Source organism: Cherax quadricarinatus, chromosome 18 (genome assembly GCF_038502225.1).
Source record: "Cherax quadricarinatus isolate ZL_2023a chromosome 18, ASM3850222v1, whole genome shotgun sequence".
Classification (NCBI taxonomy): Eukaryota; Metazoa; Arthropoda; class Malacostraca; order Decapoda; family Parastacidae; genus Cherax; species Cherax quadricarinatus.
The window spans coordinates 36,164,551-36,189,608 of NC_091309.1; the positions used below are offsets into that span (position 1 = coordinate 36,164,551).

Below are 25,058 nucleotides of genomic sequence, written 5' to 3' on the forward strand. Positions count from 1 at the left end.
CAAGATGGCTCCAAAGAAAGTTCCTAGTAAAGTTCCTGTGGTAAAGAAAGTGAGAAACACCATGGAATTTAAGCATGAAATGATAGAAAAGTTTGAGAGTGGTACGAAGGTGATGGAATTTGCCAGGATGTACAGCAAGAATAAATCAACAATCCATACCCCCGGCCGGGATTGAACCCGCGGTCATAGAGTCTCAAAACTCCAGCCCGTCGCGTTAGCCACTAGACCAGCTAGCCACAATAAGATTCATCCAACTAGGTATATTTCTGCAATCGTGTCATTACGATTTCTTGAGTCATGAATCAACAATTACATCCATCCTGGCAAAGAAAGAACAAATCAAAGATGCTAATGTTGCAAAGGATGGTTTGATAGATAGGGCCAGCAAATGATGGTTTCAAAGATTTAAGTAGCATAGTGGCACACACACTGTTGTAAGGCATGGTGAGGCTGCAAGTCCTGACAAATGTGCAGCTGAATAGTATGTTCATGAATTCCAGGACTATGTAAAGGCTGAAGGATTCAATCCCCAACAAGTGTTCAACTGTGAAGAAACAGGCCTGTTTTGGAAGAAAATGCCAAACAGGACCTACATTACCCAGGAGGAAAAGGCACTGCCAGGACACAAGCCTATTAAAGACAGGCTTACTCTTTTGTTGTGTGGTAATGCTAGTGGGGATTTCAAAGTGAAGCCTTTACTCGTGTATCACTCAGAAAATCCCAGTGTGTTCAAGAAAAACAATGTCATGAAGAACAGATTGTTTGTGATGTTGAAAGCTAATCATAAGGCATGGGTCACAAGGCAAATTTTTAAAGAGTGGGTTAATGATGTGTTTGGCCCAAGTGTGAAAAAATACCTCCTGGAAAAGAAAATGCCACTGAAGTGCCTCCTGGTACTGGACAATGCTCCTGCACATCCTCCAGACTTGCAAGACGAAGTGTTTAGGGACTTTAGTTTCATCACAGTGAAGTTCTTGCATCCTAACACCACTCCTCTCCTCCAGCCCATGGACCAGCAGGTCATTTCTAACTTCAGAAAACTCTACACAAAAGCAGTATTTAAGAAGTGCTTTGAAGTGACCTCGGACACTCAGTTGATCCTAAGAGAGTTCTGGAGGAATCACTTCACAATCCTCCATTGCATAAGCCTTATAGGAAAGGCTTGGGAGGGAGTGACTTCCAGGACTTTGAACTCTGCTTGGAGAAAACTGTGGCCAGATTGTGTCCAAGAGAGAGATTTTGAAGAGTTTAAGGCTGACCCTGACCCTGCCGACCCTGTGGACTCTACTGTGGCACTGGGGAAGTCCCTGGGGTTGGAGGTGAGTGGCGAGGATGTGGAAGAGTTGGTGGAGGACCACAGGGAAGAGTTAACCACTGAAGAGCTGTAAGAGCTTCATCTCAAACAGCAACAGACTGCAGCTGAGGAACTGGCTTCAGAGGAGGAGGAAGAGGGAGTGAAGGAGGTGCCTTCTTCAGAGATTAAAGAGGTGTGTGCAATATGGACTAGGGTGCAAACTTTTGTAGAGAAACACCACCCTGACAAAGCTGAAACAAGCCATATCTGCAACATGTTTAGTGACAATGGGAGCAAGGGGCTAGTAACCCCTTCTCCTGTATGTATTACTAAATTTGAAAGGAGAAACTTTCGTTTTTCCTTTTGGGCCACCCCACCTTGGTGGGTACGGCTGGTACGCTGATAGTAGTAGTTTAGTGACAAAACCCTGTCCCACTTCAAGGAAATCTTAAAGAGATGCCAGAAACAGAGCATTCTGGACAGTTATTTTGTGAGACAGGGGTCCAGTGACTCTCAAGCTGGTCCTAGTGGCATTAAAAGACAAAGAAGGGAAGTAACCCCAGAGAAGGCTTTGCCATCTGAAGTCTTTATGGAGGGGGGATTCCCCTTCCAAACACCAACTCTTCCCTCTTTCCTGCCCCCTATCTTCAGAAGCCATCATTAGCCTTCAATAAAGGTATGTAATACTTACATAATTGTTAAAAATTTATTTTTTTGTGAATATTTTTGTTTGGAACGGATTAATTGTATTTCCATTAATTCTTATGGGAAATATTAATTTGATTATCAGCCATTTCGGTTATTGGCTGACCTTCTGGAACGGATTATGGCCGATAACCGGGGGCCCACTGTATCTCTTTCTGTCTCTGTCTCTCACAGGTACATATAAGTACAATTATATATATAGTGTAAATTACCTAGGATAACCCAAAAATTCCAGGCAGTGCTATACAGTGCTTGTAGATATAAGGCATAATAAGCATGACTGGCAAGTAATACGCATTTTCACTTGATCAGGAATCAGACGTGACGACAGCATTGTGTGTAATACCTGTTGGATTACAAGCCGCTCCCTGAGACAGAGAGACAAGCAGATGGAAAGACAGACACACACAGGCAGACCGAAAGACAGATAAGCAGAGCTAAACAAACAGATAAGCAGAGCTAGACAGACATGTTTGTGTGTAACAGTGAAAACAAATAAAGCCAGGGTTCCCTGAAGCAGTGCACGTTCATCAAGTGTCACTCCACTGCTGCAAAGTCAGCAGTTTAGTGACACTCGTCTGAACATCATGCTTCAATGAGTTTCATATATACTCCAGCATGTCTAAATCATTGCTGAAACCTATAAATACTTTCTGTATACATGTATTTCTATATAATAGTAAATGACCAAGATAAGCATTTTGCGGCAGCGGCAGCAGAGGCAGCAAGCTCTGTCATTTTTCTCACCTGCAGAGCCCATCACTGCTTCTATGATGGCCTAATTGCAATCATAACTGCACTAACGTACGTAGAACCCAGCATGACCCAAGATAAACAACAGTGATACCTACAAACCGAAAAATTACCGATTGAAGCAAAGACTGCCCCACAAACTCCAAGCACAGCCCCGCTGCCAGATGACTACCTACCCCAAGCTCTTAACTAATTAAGTTTCTTCAACTAACCACAGCAACTCCTGTACTACTAGGAGACCAACTCATAGAAGAAACAGCACTAAGAACAGCAAGGCAGCACCTAGAAATCGACTATTCCATAAGACGACCCAGCAGGACGCCGGTGACCATCCACCCCCCTCACCACCCAGAGCAACGCATCACCAACAACAAATAATGGCTGACTCCCCCTCACCCAAGGCGACTCGACTACAACACCAACCGTGACTGACTCCCTCTCTACCTCTACTACCTTCATAGGATTTAACCCATCTGATATGCTCCCAGGTATGACTAGTGATCCTGACACACTAAAGAATTACATCACCACCCTAACGGCAGATAACTTGAATCCTTGTGCTGAAAATATGTCTCTCCGTGCAACACTAACAAACCATGAATCTAAGTTACTTCACCTTGAGAATAAGATCAACAGCCTTGAAAAACAGCTAACATCAACTAGCACGACTGATTTTGGCAAGACCCTCCAATCAGTCATAGCCAGTCACACAGATCAAATAGCTTCCTTAAACACAAAGATTGAAGATACTGTCAAAGACTGAAAAATAAACATGGATACCCAACTGAACAATTATTTTGCTTACCAAGATGATAAGACAGAGCAAGATAAGCTAGCCAATGCAGTAGTGATTAACAGTCCACTCTTTCCTAGTGAATTAAACCATACCAACTGCAAAGCTACAACTCTCCAGATCATACGCGACCACCTACAGGTTAATGTGCCAGTGTCGGAAATAAAAGAATCACGGTTACTAGGGAACCAAGGGAGAAAAAGTGTTATGCTCAGATTTCACACACAAGACAGAAAAAAAGACCTAATAAGTTCATCTATTAAAGCAAAAAAAGATATACGTATACATAAATGAGTCTCACAAGAAAACGACAGAACCTCCTGTACAGAGTGAGAAAACTAAAACGTGAGAATAATGATAAAATTCACCAGCGCTTTGTACGCGATGGACAAATTCTATTAAGAAAAACAAATGTATGCCGTGTGCACTATATCACAAATGAAAATGAACTAGCAAACTTCTTTCATGATGTAAACATTACAGAGTCTGACTGATATTAGTGACCAAATCATTGTACTATGTTAGTGTATGTTATTATGCCATTACTGAACTAATCCCTGTACTATCACCTCCTGGATAGTATATACTACCTCATTAACCCATGTGTCCCACACAGTTCCTTGTGTGACCCAATTTGTGTTATCTTAACCATACCCCCGGCCGGGATTGAACCCGCGGTCATAGAGTCTCAAAACTCCAGCCCGTCGCGTTAGCCACTAGACCAGCTAGCCACAATAAGATTCATCCAACTAGGTATATTTCTACACCATAGGAAGGTTAGCACAGGCACCACTGTGACCACAAATGCAAGTTTTTACAGACGAATCTCCAGCTAGCGTGGCCGTGACGAACTCTAGTGGCTAACGCGACGGGCTGGAGTTTTGAGACTCTATGACCGCGGGTTCAATCCCGGCCGGGGGTATGGTTTGTTTGCAATCGTGTCATTACGATTTCTTGAGTCATGTTGACGGCAGTGAAGGGACTTGAGCTAGAGTTCGTCACGGCCACGCTAGCTGGAGATTCGTCTGTAAAAACTTGCATTTGTGGTCACAGTGGTGCCTGTGCTAACCTTCCTATGGTGTAGAAATATACCTAGTTGGATGAATCTTATTGTGGCTAGCTGGTCTAGTGGCTAACGCAACGGGCTGGAGTTTTGAGACTCTATGACCGCGGGTTCAATCCCGGCCGGGATTGAACCCGGGGGTATGGTTTGTTTGCAATCATGTCATTACGATTTCTTGAGTCAAGTTGTGTTATCTTCCCAGATTTCCCTTTCACAATTTATTACTTGTTTATAAGATACTTACTCTTTAGTAATATCTGTATTACCATTTATTCCTACTTAAGCACTGCTATAATTCTTTTATAATCTTACCTAATTTTCCCTTTGCTCCAAACTACAAATAACAAACTAGTGTATATTCCTACTACACTACTGTGCAATTCCTTGTACCATCTTCCACTAGCTAGTATCAACTACCTCAAATAATATTTCTTTAATGATATTAATTGATCAAACTTTATGCTATAAGGCAAATCTTACTCTCAGATTAATTTCAAATCATAGTGTCAATCTATTTAAAGGTTGTTTTTACCACTACTTAATTTAGTCCCTTTTTACATTTCTCCTGAAATAATTCTCTATGTACCAATACATTGTACTGCCCTTTATTTAGTAATTGCTATACTCCTAGTTCTAATAACAATTAAAGGGCTACTTTCAGGAGATTTAATATTTTTTCCCTCTTGTCCATATAGTCACATTTATTAAAATACTCAGTGCTATTGGCTACCTCAGGTGCTACTGATTTAGTTTTTAATACATTCTTTTATTATTATATTCACTAGCTGTAAATATCTACTGTAGTTCATAAACTCACATTTGTTAAAAAAATTAAGGTGCTATTAGATGCTTAAGTGTATAACTGAATTATATATTCTGTAATAATCCCTTTTTCTTTCAAATTTTTACAAGTTTTAGAATAATTACAGTCTTATTCATAAGTCTAGTTGTAGATTCAATATAACTCTTACATTATTTTACTCAGAAAATCTAGCTTGTAAAATTACTCTCATCCAATGATTACAGGCATAGATCCTGATGTAAACTTTTTACTAAATGAATTACACAAATCAAACAGCAACTGTAATTACTGGTCACAGACCGGGCCGCGGGGGCGTTGACCCCCGAAACTCTCTCCAGGTCTCCAGGTAAAACTACACAGCCGACTAAGCAAAGACATTACTCAGTGCAAACAATAACATAACCATCTTTAACTACAATATCAGATCCTTGAGCAAACATTATGATGACCTCACTGCATTACTCAATTCCCTTCATTCCAATATATCATCACACTCACAGAAACCTGGCTTAAGCCTGATATTACAGATGTCTATACCATTCCTGGCTACATGGCCATACACAACTGTAGAACAGACCAGCAAGGGGAGGAACAGCTATATACTACTCAAATCAACTCGAATGTATCAATAAATCTTGCACAAGAGACGAACATGGAGAATATATCATAGCCAAATTTAAATCAAAAGACCTGCAAAAACCCCCTCACAGTTATAAACATATACAGAGTACCACAGTCAAACATTTACCACTTTAGTGAAAAACTAGGAAACATGATTACTGATGCACACATGAATAAAGACCACCTACTACTAACAGGAGATTTCAACATAAACATACTACACGACCAGGACCCACAAGTAACCGAATTCACAAACACAATGAGTAACTGCCTGTTGCTACCAGCAATATCTAAACCTACAAGAATCTCCGAGACAAGCATCTCCTTAATAGACCACATCTGGACAAACACCATATCTCCTTTAAAATCAGGCATAATCACAGACAACACTACAGACCACTACCCAACCTTTCTCATAACTAATCTGGGCAAACTGCCACAAGACATTACTAAAGTAACCTTCAGACTACATAGCGAGTAAGCAGTTAACAACTTTATAGCAGCTATGAATAACATCGAAACATATAGAGATATGAATGAATGTATAAATAATTTTCTAAAGAAAGCCCAAAGCCTCTATAACAAACATTGCCCCAAAAAACTAAACAGATCACAGCAAAGAGACTGAATAATCCCTGGCTAAAACCCAGCATCCTCAAATCCATTAACACAAAGCACAAATATGAAAAAAATATAGAATGGGTCAAATAACTAAAGAACAGTCTAAACGTTACTCATCAGCACTTACCAGCCTGATAAGAAGATCTAAAAAATTGTATTATGAAAATAGATTACATAACATCAAAGGTGATATGAAAAAACTTGGAAAACTCTATCTGAAATTCTTGGAACTAAAAAGTTATCCAAAAACAAAACAATCAAACTAACAAAATCAGATGAACCCCTACTCACACCAAATGAAACAGCAAACGGACTCATTGTTTTCTTCTCCATCATAGGAAAAAATCTAGCGAACAAAATACCAAGCTCAAACACCCGTCCATCAGACTACCTCATAGGTACCTACCCAAATACGCTATTCCTAGCTCCAACCAACCCCACAGAAGTTACGCTCATCATAAACACCCTTAAAAACAAGGCAGAAGACATAAACAACTTGCCTGCTTTTATGTACAAAAAAGCTTCTCAAGTATTGTCACCAATTATTTCAATGCTCTTTAACAAATCCATTGAATCATCTACCTTCCCAACAATCCTCAAAATAGCGAGGGTCACTCCGATCCACAAAGGAGGTGACCAAGCTGACTTGAATAACTATAGACCAATATCTAACTTACCACTGCTCTCTAAAATCTTTGAAAAATTAATTCATAGACGGATCTATTCCTACCTCGTCTCACACAACACATTAAACCCTTGTCAGTTTGGATTCAGGAATAATAAAAGCACATATGATGCTATCATACACATGCTAGAACTAATATATACTGCACTTGAAAAGAAAGAAGTCCCGCTGGGCATTTTCACTGATTTACGTAAAGCTTTCGATACAGCCGACCATGAACTGCTGTACTCCAAATTAACACACTATGGTATCAGAGGCCACTCCCTCAACTACCTAAAATCATACCTTAGTAACAGAACTCAATATGTGTATGCAAATGCTGCAAACTCTTCCACCCAACCAATCACAGTAGGAGTCCCACAAGGAAGTGTCCTTGGACCACTCCTCTTTCTCATCTACATCAATGATCTACCGAATGCATCACAGCTACTCAAACCCATATTATTTGCAGATGACACTACATGTCTTTTCCCACCCAAACACAGTCAAGTAAGCAAACACAGTCAATGCCAAATTGCAGAAAATATCTGCCTGGATGATGACTAATAAACTTACCCTGAATACTGATAAAACCTATTTCATTCAGTTTGGAAATAAAGCTGCAAATGATCCAATTAACATAATGCTAAATGGATCATCAGTCACAAGACTCACAGAGGGAAAATTCCTAGGCATCCACCTTGACAGTAGCCTTAAGTTCTGGACACACATACAACAAATCACCAAGAAAATCTCCAAGACTGTAGGCATACTATCAAAGATAAGGTACTACATTCCACAATCAGCTCTCCTGACACTGTACCATTCACTCATATACCCTTATCTTACATATGGAATTTGTGCATGGGGATCAACAACATCCAATCACCTAAAACCCCTAATAACCCAGCAAAAGGCAGCAGTAAGAATGATAACAAATTCCTACTCCCGCCAGCATACTCCACCAATTTTCAAAAGACTGAATCTGCTTAGCATTAAGAACATCCATACTTATTCATGTGCCTACTACATACACAGAACAATACACACAAATATAAACCCTCGACTCAAACTTCTCCTCACCAACCTAAACAGGACACATGACCACAACACAAGACACAGACCTATTTTTGATATACCTCGTGTCCATATCACACTGTAAAAACTCTAGGCACATAAAGGGCCCCAAAATATGGAATTCATTACCAGAAGATATTAAAGTAAACCGGTCTGAAAATCAATTTAAAACTCTTCTCAAAAGCCACTTAATCACCCTAGACTAAATGCTAAATACTCAGTACACACATACTCGCTTATGTACTCCCACATCATTATGTACTTCAACAATCACTTTGAACCTTTTATCCATTGTTGACAGGAATATAATTGAATCATTCTTTTCACAAAAAGCATTTTTGAATATATGAATATATCTTTTGTCTTATACAAACTATAATTAATAATCTATTTTACAACTATGAAATAATTACTATCCTACTGTACAACTATGATATACAGTGGACCCCCGCATAACGATATTAATCCGTTCATGAGAGCTCATTGTTATGCGAAATTATCATTATGTGAATGAATTTTCCCCATAAGAAATAATGGAAATCAAATTAATCCATGCAAGACACCCCAAAGTATGAAAAAAAAACATTTTTACCACATGAAATATTAATTTTAATACACACAAACTGAAAAAGGCATGCACAATTACATGACTCTTACCTTTATTGAAGATCTGGTGATGATTGATGGGATGGGAGGAGGAGAGAGTCTTAATGTTTAGAAGGGGAATCCCCTTCCATTAAGACTTGAGGTGTAAAGTCCTTTTCTGGGGTTACTTCCCTTCTTCTTTTAATGCCACTAGGACCAGCTTCAGAGTCACTGGACTTCTGTCGCACAACATATCTATCCATAGTGGCCTGTACCTCTCGTTCCTTTATGACTTCCCTAAAGTGTTTCACAACATTGTCAGTGTAATAGTCACCAGCACGGCTTGCAATAGCTGTGTGAGGGTGATTTTCATCCATAAAGGTTTGCACTTTAAGCCACATTGCACAGATTTCCTTAATCTTTGTAGTAGGCAACTTCTTCAATTTCTCTCTCCCCTCCTCCGAACCAGTTTCCTCAGGTCTGGCCTCTTGCTGTTGAAGTTGATCTAGCAGCTCATCAGTGGTTAGTTCTTCATTGTCCTCCTCCACCAACTCTTCCACATCATCCCCACTAACCTCCAACCCCAAGGACTTTCCCAATGCCACAATGGATTCCTCAACTGGCATACTCCTCTCAGGGTTAGCCTGAAACCCTTCAAAATCCCTTTGGTCTACACATTCTGGCCACAGTTTCTTCCAAGCAGAGTTCAAGGTCCTCTTAGTCACTCCCTCCCAAGCCTTACCTATAAGGTTTACACAATTGAGGATATTAAAGTGATCTCTCCAAAACTCTCTTAGAGTCAGTTGAGTTTCTGAGGTCACTACAAAGCACCTTTCAAACAGAGCTTTTGTGTACGGTTTTTTGAAGTTTGCAATAACCTGCTGGTCCATGGGCTGCAGGAGAGGAGTGGTATTAGGAGGCAAAAAACTTCACCTTAATGAACCTCATGTCCCCATAAAGTCGCTCTGCCACGTCTGTAGGATGACCAGGGGCATTGTCTAACACCAGGAGGCACTTAAGGTCTAATTTCTTTTCAGTTAGGTAATCTTTCACATTGGGGGCAAATGCATGGTGTAACCAGTCATAGAAAAAGTCCCTAGTGACCCATGCCTTACTGTTTGCCCTCCACAGCACACACAAATTAGCCTTGAGGATATTCTTTTGTCTGAACGCTCTGGGAGTTTCTGAGTGATACACTAATAAAGGCTTCACTTTGCAATCACCAGTAGCATTGGAACACATCAACAGAGTAAGCCTGTCTTTCATAGGCTTATGTCCTGGGAGTGCCTTTTCCTCCTGAGTAATGTAGGTCCTGCTTGGCATTTTCTTCCAAAACAGGCCTGTTTCATCACAATTAAACACTTGTTCAGGTATCAGTCCTTCACTTTCTATGTACTCCTTGAATTCCTGCACATATTTTTCAGCTGCTTTGTGGTCCGAACTGGCAGCCTCACCATGCCTTGTCACACTATGTATGCCACTACGCTTCTTAAATCTCTCAAACCAACCTTTGCTGGCCTTAAATTCACTCACATCATCACTAGTTGCATGCATTTTTTTAATTAAATCCTCGTGCAACTTCCTAGCCTTTTCACTTATGATCACTTGAGAGATGCTATCTCCTGCTATCTGTTTTTCATTTATCCACACCAATAAGTCTCTCTCAACATCTTCTATCACTTGCGATCTCTGTTTCGAAAACACAGTTGAACCTTTGGCAAGAACAGCTTCCTTGATTGCCTTTTTGCTGCCCACAATAGTAGCGATGGTTGACTGGAGTTCATTATACAACATGGCCAGCTCGGAGACACGCACTTCACTTTCATACTTATCAATGATCTCTTTCTTCATCTCTATAGTAATTCTCACCCTTATTCCTGTAGGGTTGGCACTAGAAGCTTTCTTGGGGCCCATGGTCACTTATTTTCCAGATAAAATCACCAAAAACACTGTAATAATACGAAATGTTTCAATTGTATGCTTGGATGTTACCGCGGAGGCTGGCTGGTAAACAATGCCACCGGCGGAACATGCGAGGCTGGTTAAGGCTGCACATTAGACGCGTCTCGGACGAACAGCGTTGAGCGGGTTTTTTAGCGGTATGCGAGGCAAAATCTTAGCGATAAAATGTATCGGTATGTGGATTTAACGTTATGTAAGGCCAACGGTACGCAGGGGTCCACTGTAATCCTTAGTGTTAAGTACAATGGACCCCGCCTTACGAACGCATCGCGTTACGTTAAATCCGCCATACGAAGCATTTAAACACACAAATTTTGCCTCGCCTCATGATAAAAAACTCGCCTTATGTGATTCATCAGGGAGCATCCCACGTATGGCCTCAGGTGCCCCGTGGGTGCCAGTGTTTACAAGCCAGCCAGTGTGGTCACATCTAAGCATACATTCGGTACATTTCATATTATCACAGTGTTTTTAGTGCTTGTAACTGCAAAATAAGTCACCATGGGCCCCAAGAAAGCTTCTAGTGCCAACCCTGTGGTAAAAAGGGTGAAAATTACTATGGAAATGAAGAAAGGGATAATTGCTAAGTACGAAAGTGGAGTGCATGTCTCGGGCTGGCCAGGTTGTATACCAAACCCCAATCAACCATCGCTACTATCTTGGCCAACAAAACGGCAATCAAGGAAGCATTTCTTGCAAAAGGTGCAAGTTTGTTTTCGAAACAGATATCGTAAGTGATAGAAGATGTTGAGAGACTGTTATTGGTGTGGATAAACGAAAAACAGATAGCAGGAGACAGCATCTCTCAAGCGATCATATGTGAAAAGGCTAGGAAGTTGCATAACAATTTAATTAGAAAAATGCTTGCAACTAGTGGTGATGCGAGTGAATTTAAGGCCAGCAAAGGTTAGTTTGAGAGATTTAATAATCGTAGTGGCATACATAGTGTGATAAGGCATGGTGAGGATACCAGTTCAGACCAAAAAGGAATTCAAGGAGTACATAGACAGTGAAGGACTGAAAGCTGAACAAGTGTTTAATTGCGACAAAACAGGCCTGTTTTGGAAGAAAATGCCAAGCAGGACCTACATTACTCAGGAGGAAAAGGCACTCCCAGGACATAAGCCTATGAAACAGAGGCTTTGTGAGAGGGATTGTTAAGGACCTGCCTAGTATGGGCCAACAGGCCTGCTGCAGTGTTCCTCCTTTCTTATGTTCTTATGTGCTAATGCTAGTGGTGATTGCAAAGTGAAGCCTTTATTGGTGTATCACTCTGAAACTCCCAGAGCGTTCAGGCAAAACAATGTCCTCAAGGATAATTTGTGTGTGCTGTGGAGGGCAAACAGTAAGGCATGGGCCACTAGGAAATTTTTCTATGACTGGTTACACCATGCATTTGCCCCCACTGTGAAAAATTACCTAATGGAAAAGAAATTGGACCTTAAGTGCCTCCTGGTATTAGACAATGCTCCTGGTCATACTTCAGACTTGGCAGAGCGACTTTCTGGGGACGTGAGCTTCATTAAGGTCAAGTTTTTGCCTCCTAATACCACTCCTCTCCTGCAGCCCATGGACCAGCAGGTCATTTCAAACTTCAAAAAACTCTACACAAAAGCCTAGTTTCAAAAGTGCTTTGAAGTGACCTCAGACACTTGATTGACTAAGAGAGTTTTGGAAAGATCACTTTAGTATCCTCATTTTTGTAAACCTTATAGGTAAGGCTTGGGAGGGAGTGACTAAGAGGACCCTGAACTCTGCTTGGAAGAAACTGAGGCCACAATGTGTAGAAGAGAGGGATTTTGAAGGGTTTGGGGCTAACCCTGAGAAGCGTATGCCGGTTGTGGAATCCACTGTGGCATTGGGGAAGTCCTTGGGGTTGGAGGTTAGTGGGGAGGATGTAGAAGAGTTGGTGGAGGAGGACAATGAAGAACTAACCACTGATGAGCTGCAAGATCATCTTCAACAGCGAGAGGCCAGACCTGAGGAAACTGCTTCAGAGGAGGGGGGAGAGAAATTGAGGAAGTTGCCTACTTCAAAGATTAAGGAAATGTGTGCAAAGTGGGTTGAACTGCATACCTTTATGGATGAAAATCACTCTGACACAGCTACTGCAAGCCATGTTGGCAACCTGTACAATGACAATGTTATGGCGCATTTTAGGAAAGTCTTAAAGGAATGGGAGGTACAGAGCTCTATGGACAGATTCGGTGTGCGACAGAGGTCCAGTGACTCTCAAGCTGGTCCTAGCGACATTAACCCTTTCAGGGTTGAGAGGCCCTCTCCTAAACTTGTTCTCAGGGTCGAAAATTTTTCAGAAAAAAAAATTATTTTTTTCTTGTGAAATGATAGAGAATCTTTTCCCGATCATAATGACACCAAAAGTATGAAATTTGATGGAAAACTTATGGAATTACGCTCTCGTGAAGTTAGCGGTCTCGCCAATGTTTACACATCGGCGATTTCGCTAACTTTGAGCCCTATTTTCGGCCAATTCCTGTGTACTAATCGACAAATATCACATATATTTCGCTAGAACTCCATCTTTTCTATCGAATGAGTACAAGAAACCACCCATTTACCAATTTCAACTATCCAATAAAGTGATTAGAAATTGGCAATTTTGCCAATTTCACACAAATTTCAGATGATGTCAATTTCCAAATAGGGTCTAGAATAAACAAGACAGACATTCCTGGCACTAAAATAACAAATTCTCTGTTCGTTAGTCATATCCCCAGCCCCCTCTTATATTTCTTTTGTTTTCCACTTTGAATTTTTATTCTTACAAAAAAAATAGAAGATTTACTGTTATGCAGACTTCTGCATTAGTGTAGAAATGGTATAAATAATATCAGCGCACTTGTGAAAGAATATTAGACTCACCAGTTGACGTGTATTGGACGCTTGGAATGATTTGTTTACTTTTGAACTTTGGTAAAAAATCAAACATTTCTGCTCAATTTGAGCTCAATTTCAAGGTACTTTTCATTGTGAAACCAATCAAAATCATCTCACTTTCTGTAATCTGTCTTCTATTCTATAAAATGAGACCAGGAAAACTAGAATACAACCATAAATACCATACGAAAATACAGTGCAAAGTCACTGTTTTAATCCAAAAACACTACGCACTGTGTGCTGCAGAATTTTTTTTTATACTGCGCACACTGACCATGTAGGCCTACCAGCTTTCTCTCGCTAGACTTGAAGGCGCTAGAATTTAGGCGTTCTAGTACGTCAATAACCCTGGTGCGCAAGCCGTACTAGTATGTCGAAAACCGTGAAAGGGTTAAAAGAAGAAGGGAAGTAACCCCGGAGAAGGACTTGCTACCTCACGTCCTAATGGAAGGGGATTCCCCTTCTAAACAATAACTTCCACACTCTCCCCTCCTTCCATCCCATCAGTCACCACCAGATCTTCAATAAAGATAAGTGTCATGTATTCTATTCTTAGTAGAGTAGTATGTAATTGTGCATGTTTTCTTCAGTTTGTGTGTATTAAAATTAATATTTCATGTGGTAAAAAAAATTTTTTTTTCATACTTTGGGGTGTCGGGAACGGATTAACTTGATTTCCATCATTTCCATCATTTCCATCAATCCCAGCTGCCTTAGCCTCTTTCATTCTACTCACTGCCCCCACATTTTCCCCACACTCACAACTGGTTCTGCCTCACTCCTATAAGATGTTATTCCTCCTTGTCCTATACTGTACATGAAATCACAGCTTCCTTGTCTTTATCAACATTTAACAATTCCAAAATATTCCCTCCATCTTCCTGATACCTCTAACTTTTTTTTTCTTTTTAACAAGTTGGCTGTCTCCCACCTATTTTTAACTAACAAATCCATTCTTACCCTTTCTTTCTCAACTTATTAATCTCACTCCAAAACTTTTTCTTATTTTCAACAAAATTTGTTGATAATGTCTCACCCACTCTCTCATTTGCTCTCTTTTTACATTGCTTCACCACTCTTTTAACCTCTCTTTTTCTCCCCATATACTCCTCCCACCTTGCATCACTTTTACTTTGTAAAAACTTCTCATATGCTAAGTTCTTCTCTCTTATTACTCTCTTTAAATCATCATTCTACCAATCACTCTTCTTCCCTCCCATACCCACTTTCCTGTAACCACAAACTTCTGCTGAACACACTAACACTTTATTCTTAAACTTACCCCATACATCTTCTACCCCATTGCCTGTATTCTCGCTAGCCTATCTGTCCTCCAACAACTGTTTTTATCTTACCCTAACTGCCTCCTCCTTTAGTTTATAAACCTTCACTTCTCTCTTACCTGCTGCTTCCATTTCCCATTTTCCATTTTCACTGTAGCTACAACTATAAAGTGATCTGGTATATCTGTGGCCCCTCTATAAACATGTACAACCTGAAGTCTACCCAACAGCCTTTTATCTACCAATACATAGTCCAACAAACTACTGTCATTTCACCCTACATCACATCTTATATACTTATTTATCCTCTTTTTCTTAAAATATGTGTTAACTATAATCAAAACCCCTTTCTATAGAAAGTTCAATCAAATGCTTCCCATTATCATTACACCTGACACCCCAAACTTACCTACCACACCTCTCTAAATTCTTCTCCTACTTTAGCATTTAGGTTCCCTACCACAATATTCATGATTTTCTTAATGCTGACTTATTATTAACCATTTTTCTCAGTTTTGGCCAAATGCATTCATACCTTTTGTATACATGTTTCTTTTATGATGTACAGTGTCCACATTTGCTTGGTACAAATTTAATATTTATAAACACTGGACCACAAAATCATGTAGCTAATAAGATAATGGAATGTGGAACAGTTAAAGTTACTCCCCTGAGAGTTCAATAGGTAAATGGAGAACTAGGCAAGTTATAGTGAAGTATGTTTGGAATTTCAAAATGAGGTATGTACACCATATAGCCACAAAAATTCAATTATTACACCACAATTATGATTGCCAAACACATATATAGGAATTTTAAAACACACAATTCATTCACTTTAATCATGACAAAGATCACAAAACATTATTATTTTTTAATATGAAATCATGCGACAAGTAAAATACAGCATACTCTGTGTATCCCTAAAGACCCATCAAAATGAGCATACCTAAAATCAGTCTCCATAAAAGCTTTAACTAATAAGTCTCTACATTATGTGGTAGGGAACCTAAATGCTAAAGTAGGAGAAGAATTTAGAGAGGTGTGGTAGGTAAGTTTGGGGTGTCAGAAAAAGTTTTGGAGTGAGATTAACAAGTTAAGAAAGCCTAGAGAACAAATGGATTTGTCAGTTAAAAATAGGAGAGGAGAGTTATTAAATGGAGAGTTAGAGGTATTGGGAAGATGGAAAGAATATTTTGAGGAATTGTTAAATGTTGATGAAGATAGGGAAGCTGTGATTTCGTGTATAGGGCAAGGAGGAATAACATCTTGTAGGAGTGAGGAAGAGCCAGTTGTGAGTGTGGGGGAAGTTCGTGAGGCAGTAGGTAAAATGAAAGGGGGTAAGGCAGCCGGGATTGATGGGATAAAGATAGAAATGTTAAAAGCAGGTGGGGATATAGTTTTGGAGTGGTTGGTGCAATTATTTAATAAATGTATGGAAGAGGGTAAGGTACCTAGGGATTGGCAGAGAGCATGCATAGTTCCTTTGTATAAAGGCAAAGGGGATAAAAGAGAGTGCAAAAATTATAGGGGGATAAGTCTGTTGAGTGTACCTGGTAAAGTGTATGGTAGAGTTATAATTGAAAGAATTAAGAGTAAGACGGAGAATAGGATAGCAGATGAACAAGGAGGCTTTAGGAAAGGTAGGGGGTGTGTGGACCAGGTGTTTACAGTGAAACATATAAGTGAACAGTATTTAGATAAGGCTAAAGAGGTCTTTGTGGCATTTATGGATTTGGAAAAGGCGTATGACAGGGTGGATAGGGGGGCAATGTGGCAGATGTTGCAAGTGTATGGTGTAGGAGGTAGGTTACTGAAAGCAGTGAAGAGTTTTTACGAGGATAGTGAGGCTCAAGTTAGAGTATGTAGGAAAGAGGGAAATTTTTTCCCAGTAAAAGTAGGCCTTAGACAAGGATGTGTGATGTCACCGTGGTTGTTTAATATATTTATAGATGGGGTTGTAAGAGAAGTAAATGCGAGGGTTTTGGCAAGAGGCGTGGAGTTAAAAGATAAAGAATCACACACAAAGTGGGAGTTGTCACAGCTGCTCTTTGCTGATGACACTGTGCTCTTGGGAGATTCTGAAGAGAAGTTGCAGAGATTGGTGGATGAATTTGGTAGGGTGTGCAAAAGAAGAAAATTAAAGGTGAATACAGGAAAGAGTAAGGTTATGAGGATAACAAAAAGATTAGGTGATGAAAGATTGAATATCAGATTGGAGGGAGAGAGTATGGAGGAGGTGAACGTATTCAGATATTTGGGAGTGGACGTGTCAGCGGATGGGTCTATGAAAGATGAGGTGAATCATAGAATTGATGAGGGAAAAAGAGTGAGTGGTGCACTTAGGAGTCTGTGGAAACAAAGAACTTTGTCCTTGGAGGCAAAGAGGGGAATGTATGAGAGTATAGTTTTACCAACGCTCTTATATGGGTGTGAAGCGTGGGTGATGAATGTTGCAGCGAGGAGAAGGCTGGAGGCAGTGGAGATGTCATGTCTGAGGGCAATGTGTGGTGTGAATATAATGCAGAGAATTCGTAGTTTGGAAGTTAGGAGGAGGTGCGGGATTACCAAAACTGTTGTCCAGAGGGCTGAGGAAGGGTTGTTGAGGTGGTTCGGACATGTAGAGAGAATGGAGCGAAACAGAATGACTTCAAGAGTGTATCAGTCTGTAGTGGAAGGAAGGCGGGGTAGGGGTCGGCCTAGGAAGGGTTGGAGGGAGGGGGTAAAGGAGGTTTTGTGTGCGAGGGGCTTGGACTTCCAGCAGGCATGCGTGAGCGTGTTTGATAGGAGTGAATGGAGACAAATGGTTTTTAATACTTGACGTGCTGTTGGAGTGTGAGCAAAGTAACATTTATGAAGGGATTCAGGGAAACCGGCAGGCCGGACTTGAGTCCTGGAGATGGGAAGTACAGTGCCTGCACTCTGAAGGAGGGGTGTTAATGTTGCAGTTTAAAAACTGTAGTGTAAAGCACCCTTCTGGCAAGACAGTGATGGAGTGAATGATGGTGAAAGTTTTTCTTTTTCGGGCCACCCTGCCTTGGTGGGAATCGGCCGGTGTGATAATAAAAAAAAAAAAACATTATATTTTTTTTATTGACACATCAGCCATTTCCCACCAAGGTAGGGTAACCAGCAAAAGAAAAACTTTCAAAATCATTCACCCCATCACTGTCTTGCCAGAGGCATGCTTACACTACAGTTATAAAACTGCAACATTAACTTTTTTCTTTTTTTTAACAAGTCGACTGTCTCCCACCGAAGCAGGGTGACCCAAAAAGAAAGAAAAAATCCCCAAAAAGAAAATACTTTCACCATCATTCAACACTTTCACCTCACACACACACAATCACTACTTTTGCAGGTGCTCAGAATACAACAGTTTAGAAGAATATACATATATACACAACATATCCCTCCAAACTGCCAATATCCCAAGCCCCTCCTTTAAAGTGCAGGCACTGTACTTCCTATTTCCAAGACTCAAGTCTGGCTATATAAAAATAACCGGCTTCCCTGAATCCCTTCACCAAATATTATCCTGCTCACACTTCAACAGCTCGTCAGGTCCCAAATACTATTCATCTCCATTCACTCCTATCAAACACGCTTGTGCACGCTTGCTATAAGTCCAAGCCCCTCGCCCACAAAAACCTCCTTTACCCTCTCCCTCCAACCTTTTCGAGGACGACCCCTACCCCGCCTTCCTTCCCCTACAGATTTATACGCTTTCCATGTCATTCTACTTTAATCCATTCTCTCTAAATGACCAAACCACCACAACAACCCCTCTTCAGCCCTCTAATACTTTTATTCACTCCACACCTTCTCCTAATTTCCACACTCTGAATTTTCTGCATAATATTTACACCACATATTGCTAAGGCCTTAGACAGGACATCTCCACTGCCTCCAACCATCTCCTCGTTGCAGCATTTACAACCCAAGCTTCACACTATACATTCCCTTCTTTGCCTCCATAGATGTTTTTTGTCTCCACATATACCTCAACGCTCCACTCACCTTTTTTCCTTCATCAATTCTATGATTAGCCTCTTCCTTCATATATCCATCCATCATAATTCCCATTTTGTATTTGATTCCCCATAATTTAATCCCACCCCTCTCCCCATCACCCTAGCATTTACTTCTTTTACAACCCCATCTACATATACATTAAACAACCATGGTGACATTACACATCCCTGTCTAAGACCTACTTTTACCGGGAAGTAGTCTCCCTCTCTTCTACACACCCTAACCTGAGCCTCACTATCCTCATAAAAACTCTTTACAGCATTTAGTAATTTACTACCTATTCCATATACACCTAACATCTGACTTACGACCTGCTCGACTTACGACCACTCGACTTACAACCGTGTTTTTTTTTTTTTTGCCAAATTTCTGGGAAATAAACAACTATTTGCGTTGTACACAGTGTTTATCCTAAACCTTACAGCATAAAATACAGTACTAACAGCATAAAAAGTAAAGTAAAACATGAAATACCCAAATAAAACAATAAAATAAAGCCATTACAAAAATGTGACATTGATATTCAGTAGTAAAGTTTGACTTACGTCCATTTAGACTTACAACCAGTTTCTCGGAAATGAACTCGGTCGTAAGTCAGATGGTAGGTGTACTTGCAACATCTGCCACATTGCTCCCCTATCTACTCTATCATATGCCTTTTCTAAATCCATAAATGCAATGAAAACTTCCCTACCTTCATCTAAATACTGTTCACATATATGCTTCAATGTAAACACTTGATCTACATATCCCCTAACCACTCTAAAACCCTCCTTGCTCTTCTGCAATCCTACATTCTGCCTTACCTCTAATTCATTCAATAATAACCCCACCGTACACTTTTCCTGGTATACTCGGTAAACTAACTCCTCCATAATTTTTACAATCTCTTTTATCCCCCTTCCCTTTATATAAAGGCACTATACATGCTCTCTGTTAATCCCTAGGTACCTTCCCCTCTTTCATACATTTATTAAACAAAAGTACCAACCACTCCAACATTATATCCCCCCTGCTTTTAACTTTTCTGTCATGATCCCATCAGTTCCAGCTGCTTTGCCCCCTTTCATTCTGCGTAATGCCTCACACACCTCCCCCACACTCACATCCTGCTCTTCTTCACTCCTAAAAGATGGTATACCTCCCTAGCCAATGCATGAACTTAAAGTCTTCCTTTCTTCATCGACATTTAAAAGTTCCTCAAAATATTCCCACCGTCAACCAAATACCTCCATCTCCCCATCTACTAACTCCCCGACTCTGTTTTTAACTGACAAATCCATTCGTTCCCTAGGCTTTCTTAACTTGTTTCACTCCAAAATTTTTTCTTATTTTCATTAAAATTTCTTGGCAGTGCCTCTACCTCTCTATCATCTGCTCTCCTTTTGCACTCTCTCACCACTCTCTTCACCTTTCTTTTGCTCTCCATATACTCTGCTCTTCTTATAACACTTCTGCTTTGTAAAAACCTCTCATAAGCTACCTTTTCCTCTTTTATCACACCCTTTACTTCTTCATTCCACCAATCACTCCTCTTTCCTCTTGCACCCACCCTCCTATAACCACAAACTTCTGCCCCATATTCTAATACTGCATTTTTAAAACTATTCCAAACCCTCCTCTTCCCCCCCCCCCCTACTACTCATACTTGCACTAGCCCACCTTTCTGCCAATAGTTGCTTATATCTCACCCGAACTTCCTCCTCCCTTAGTTTATCCACTTTCATGTCTCTCTTCCTTCTTGTTGTCATTTTCCTCTTGTCCCATCTACCTCTTACTCTAACTGTAGCTACAACTAAACAATGATCCGATATATCAGTTGCCCCTCTATAAACATGAACATCCTGGAGCCTACCCATCAACCTTTTATCCACCAATACATTAACATATTCCCTAAAATAATATTTGCATAAACAGTACCAAAATGTTTTTACAGGTAATGGGTATCTGTTAACACTGACCGAAGGGCAGGGCGATGATGGCGCTGATAATGCTGAGAGTGGAGTGCAGAAAGGTAGATTCAAAGCTACATAGTGTTCATGACTGCAAACAATTCGTACAAAGTCCAACTGAAAAGAAATAGATTTATAATGTATACTTTTTTTTTTTTTAACACACCAGCCATCTCCCACCGAGGTATATACAGAAAATGAGCAATCACAAATTTACTTTTAGCAAGGGGCTAGTAACCCCTTCTGTATACAATACTAAATTTAAAAAAAAAAAAAACTTGTTTTTCTTTTCAGGTCACTCTGCCTAGGTGGGATATGGCCTTTTGATGAAAAAAAAAATTATTTTTTTATATCTAACGTAAATAAAAGTGTTCATTAAACTTCACTTCCTTCATATTTCATTAGTGTGTGCACAAAGCATGCACTTTGTATCATCAGTACAACCAAGCAAGACAGTTTCCCCGGACATGTTTATCATTTTCCCCAAAAGTGAGTTGGCAAGTAATGTAGTCACTCCCCTCCCTAAATAAAAGCTTGGATCAAAAGTGATCAACAATACTGCCATAAAGAATTTGATAAGAACAATTCCATAAGACAAATTTTAACTAATGCTAGAGTTCAGGTTATTCCTTGTGGGAAATGCAAAAGTAGACACAGATGATGATGATGTCAAGGAACCTGAGACCTGAGCACAAATATGCTTGCAGAAAGAGCAACTTACATAATGCATGGGTTATTCCCAGAAACAGTTATAATTTTATGATGTGGAGCAATGCCAGGAGGATCATTAACCCTTTCAGGGTTAATGATCAGTATGCCTTCCATTCTACTGACTGTGCACAGGAAACTCATTTAACTATTTCAACTACCCAACAAAGTGACAAGACATCAGAAATTTGGCTAATTTTACACCAAATTAAAAAAATGCCAATTTAAAAATAGGGTCCAGAATAAACAATGTAGACATTCCTTGGCCTCTCCTATATTACACTGCTTTCCATTTTGAATTATTATTCACACATAAAATAGAAGATTTAATGTTCTGCACGCTATTGCATTATTGTAATAATTGTATAAAGAATGTAAGCCCATTTATGAAAATGTATTAGACCAGCCAGCTGGACACATATTAGACGAGTGATGTGATCAGAGTCCTCTGGAATACTGAAAAAAATCGAAGACTTCTGCTACTTTGAGCTCAATTTCAAGCTGCTTCCAGTCCTCAAACCCATCAAAATCATCTCTATTTCTATAATATATCTTCCACTCTATCAAATGATACCAAGAAGCAGAGAATAAAACCATAAAAACTATCTAAAAATACACAGCAAAGTCCCTATTTTAAACCACACACACAGTCAAAGTTTTGATTTTACCATCACATACGCTCTGTAGGGCAGGATTCTTTTTATACGGTGCACACTCACTGCATAAACTCATTCCCTCATATCTAGGCCAAAATTTACAGCTCACAGCTTATCTAAGTGAGCTGAGCTAATGCTGTTGTTCTACAGCACAAACCCTGAGTTCAAAGCCATAATACTATAGCATGGACTGTGAAAGGGTTAATTTTGGGAGTCAAGACAATGAAATGCTTATGAAGAATGAATTGCTGAAGCAATGATACCTAGACTCTACAGTGATTATTACTTCAATTACAGATGTCCAAAACACTTGTAGATTAAACATTTCCAGTGTATTAACAAAACTGATCCTGGATCATCAGGTCACTGCCATCAGGTGACATTATTCGATGCCAGAATACCTCACCTTTACTATCTCTGACACTGTTCTACTATATATTCCTCTGTATTCTGTCTCTGTACTGGATTGATACAGCCCTCGTTGGGCAAAACTTATCTTCATAAAAGTATCATAACTTAGCACATAGGTCCATATGCATCCATTAATCCACTAACATGACTCTTTAAAGTGGGATGTTTGAATGTGCGTGGATGTAGTGCGAATGATAAGAAACAGATGATTGTGGATGTTATGAATGAGAAGAAGCTGGATGTCCTGGCTCTAAGTGAAACAAAGGTGAAGGGAGTAGGAGAGTTTCAGAGGGAAGAAATAAATGGGATTAGGGCAGGGTTTCTAATAGAGTTAGAGCTAAGGAAGGAGTAGCAATAATGTTGAAGGACAAGCTATGGCAGGAAAAGGAGGAACATAAATGTATAAATTCAAGGATTATGTGGAGTACAGTAAGGGTTGGATGTGAAAACTGGGTTATAGTATGTGTTTATACATCTTGAGAAGAGAGAAGTGTAGAGAGACAGACAGAGAGAGATTCTGGGAAGTGTTGAGTGAGTGCATGGGGAGTTTTGAACCAAATGAGAGAGTACCTGTGGTTGGGAATTTCAATGCTAAAGTAGGTAAAAATGTTGTAAATGGAGTAGTAGGTATATCTGGGGTGCCAGGGGTCAATGAAAATGGGGAGCCATTAATTAAACTACGTGCAGAAAGAGGTTTGGTAATAAGTAACACACATTTTTATGAACTGAAAAAGAGGATAAGTAAGTATACAAGATATGATACAGCACGTAATGAAAGTAGTTAGTTAGATTATGTATTGGTGGATAAAAGGTTGATGGGTAGGCTTCAGGATGTACATGTTTATAGAGAGGCAACTGATATATTGGATCATTTCTAGTTGTAACTACAGTTAGAGTAAGAGGTAGATGGGACAAAAGGAAAATGGCAACATCAAGTAAGAGAGATGTGAAAGTATATAAACTAAGGGAGGAGGAAGTCAGGGTGAGATATAAGCAACTACTGCCAGAAAGGTGGGGTAGTGCAAGTATGGGTAGTGAGGGGGTTGAAGAGGAATGGGATAATTTTAAAAATGCAGTACTAGAATGTGGGGCAGAAGTTTGTGGCTATAGGAGGGTGGGTGCAAGAGGAAACAAGAGTGATCGTTGGAATGATAAGGTAGAGGGTGTGATAAAAGAGAAAAAGGTAGCCTATGAGAGGCTTTTACAAAGCAGAAGTGATATAAGAAGGGCAGAGTATAGTGAGAGTAAAAGAAAGGTGAAGAGAGTGGTGAGAGAGTGCAAAGGAGAGCAAATGATAAGAGTCGAGAGGCACTGTCAAGAAATTTTCTTGAGAATACGAAAAAAATCTGGAGATATACAAGTTAAGAAAGCCTAGGGAACAAATGGATTTGTCAGTTAAAAACAGAGTATTGGAGTTGGGGACTTAGTAGATGGTGAGCTGGAGGTATTGGTTAGACAGTGGGAATATTTTTAGGAACTTAAATGTCGATGAAGAAAGGGAGGCAGTAATTTCATGCACTGCCCAGGGAGTTATAACATCTTTTAAGAGTGAAGAAGAGCAGGATGTGAGTGTGGGGGAGGTGCATGAGGAACTACTTAGAATGAAAGGGTGTAAAGCAGCTTAAACTGATGGGATCATGGCAGAAATATTAAAAGCAGGGGAAGATATAGTGTTGGAGTGGTTGGTATTTTTGTTTAATAAATGTTGAAGGATAAGCTATAGCAGGAAAAGAGGGACTATAAATGTATTAATTCAAGGATTATGTGGAGTAAAATAAAGGTTGGATGAGAAGTGGGTTTTAGTAAGTGTATATGCACCTTTAGAAGAGAGAAGTGTAGAGGAGAGAGAGAGTGAGAGATTTTGGGAAACGTTGAGTGAATGCATGGGGAGTTTTGAACCAAGTGTGACAGTACTTGTGGTTGGGGATTTCAATGCTAAAGTGGGTAAAAATGTTATGGAGGGAGTAGTAGGTAAATTCGGGGTGCCAGGGGTAAACGAAAATGGGGAGCCTTTAATTGAGCTATGTGTAGAAAGAGGTTTCGTAATAAGTAATGCATATTTCACAAAAAAGAGGATAAATAAATATACAAGGTATGATATAGCAAGTAATGAAAGTAGTTTGTTAGATTATGTATTGGTGGATAAAAGGTTGATGGGTAGGCTCCAGGATGTAC

At 39.9% G+C, this 25,058-nt stretch overlaps 1 protein-coding gene across 12 annotated transcripts in view; it reads right to left on the reverse strand.

Annotated features, from left to right (window-relative positions):
• Zir (dedicator of cytokinesis) overlaps nucleotides 1-25,058 on the reverse strand; it is a 353,738-nt gene that overhangs the window by 142,022 nt on the left and 186,658 nt on the right. For all 12 annotated transcript variants that reach the window (XM_070086406.1, XM_070086403.1, XM_070086405.1 and 9 more), the window contains one exon: nucleotides 21,118-21,225. In XM_070086406.1, coding sequence (XP_069942507.1) covers nucleotides 21,118-21,225 — 108 coding nt within the window. The remainder of the gene's footprint in view (nucleotides 1-21,117; nucleotides 21,226-25,058) is intronic.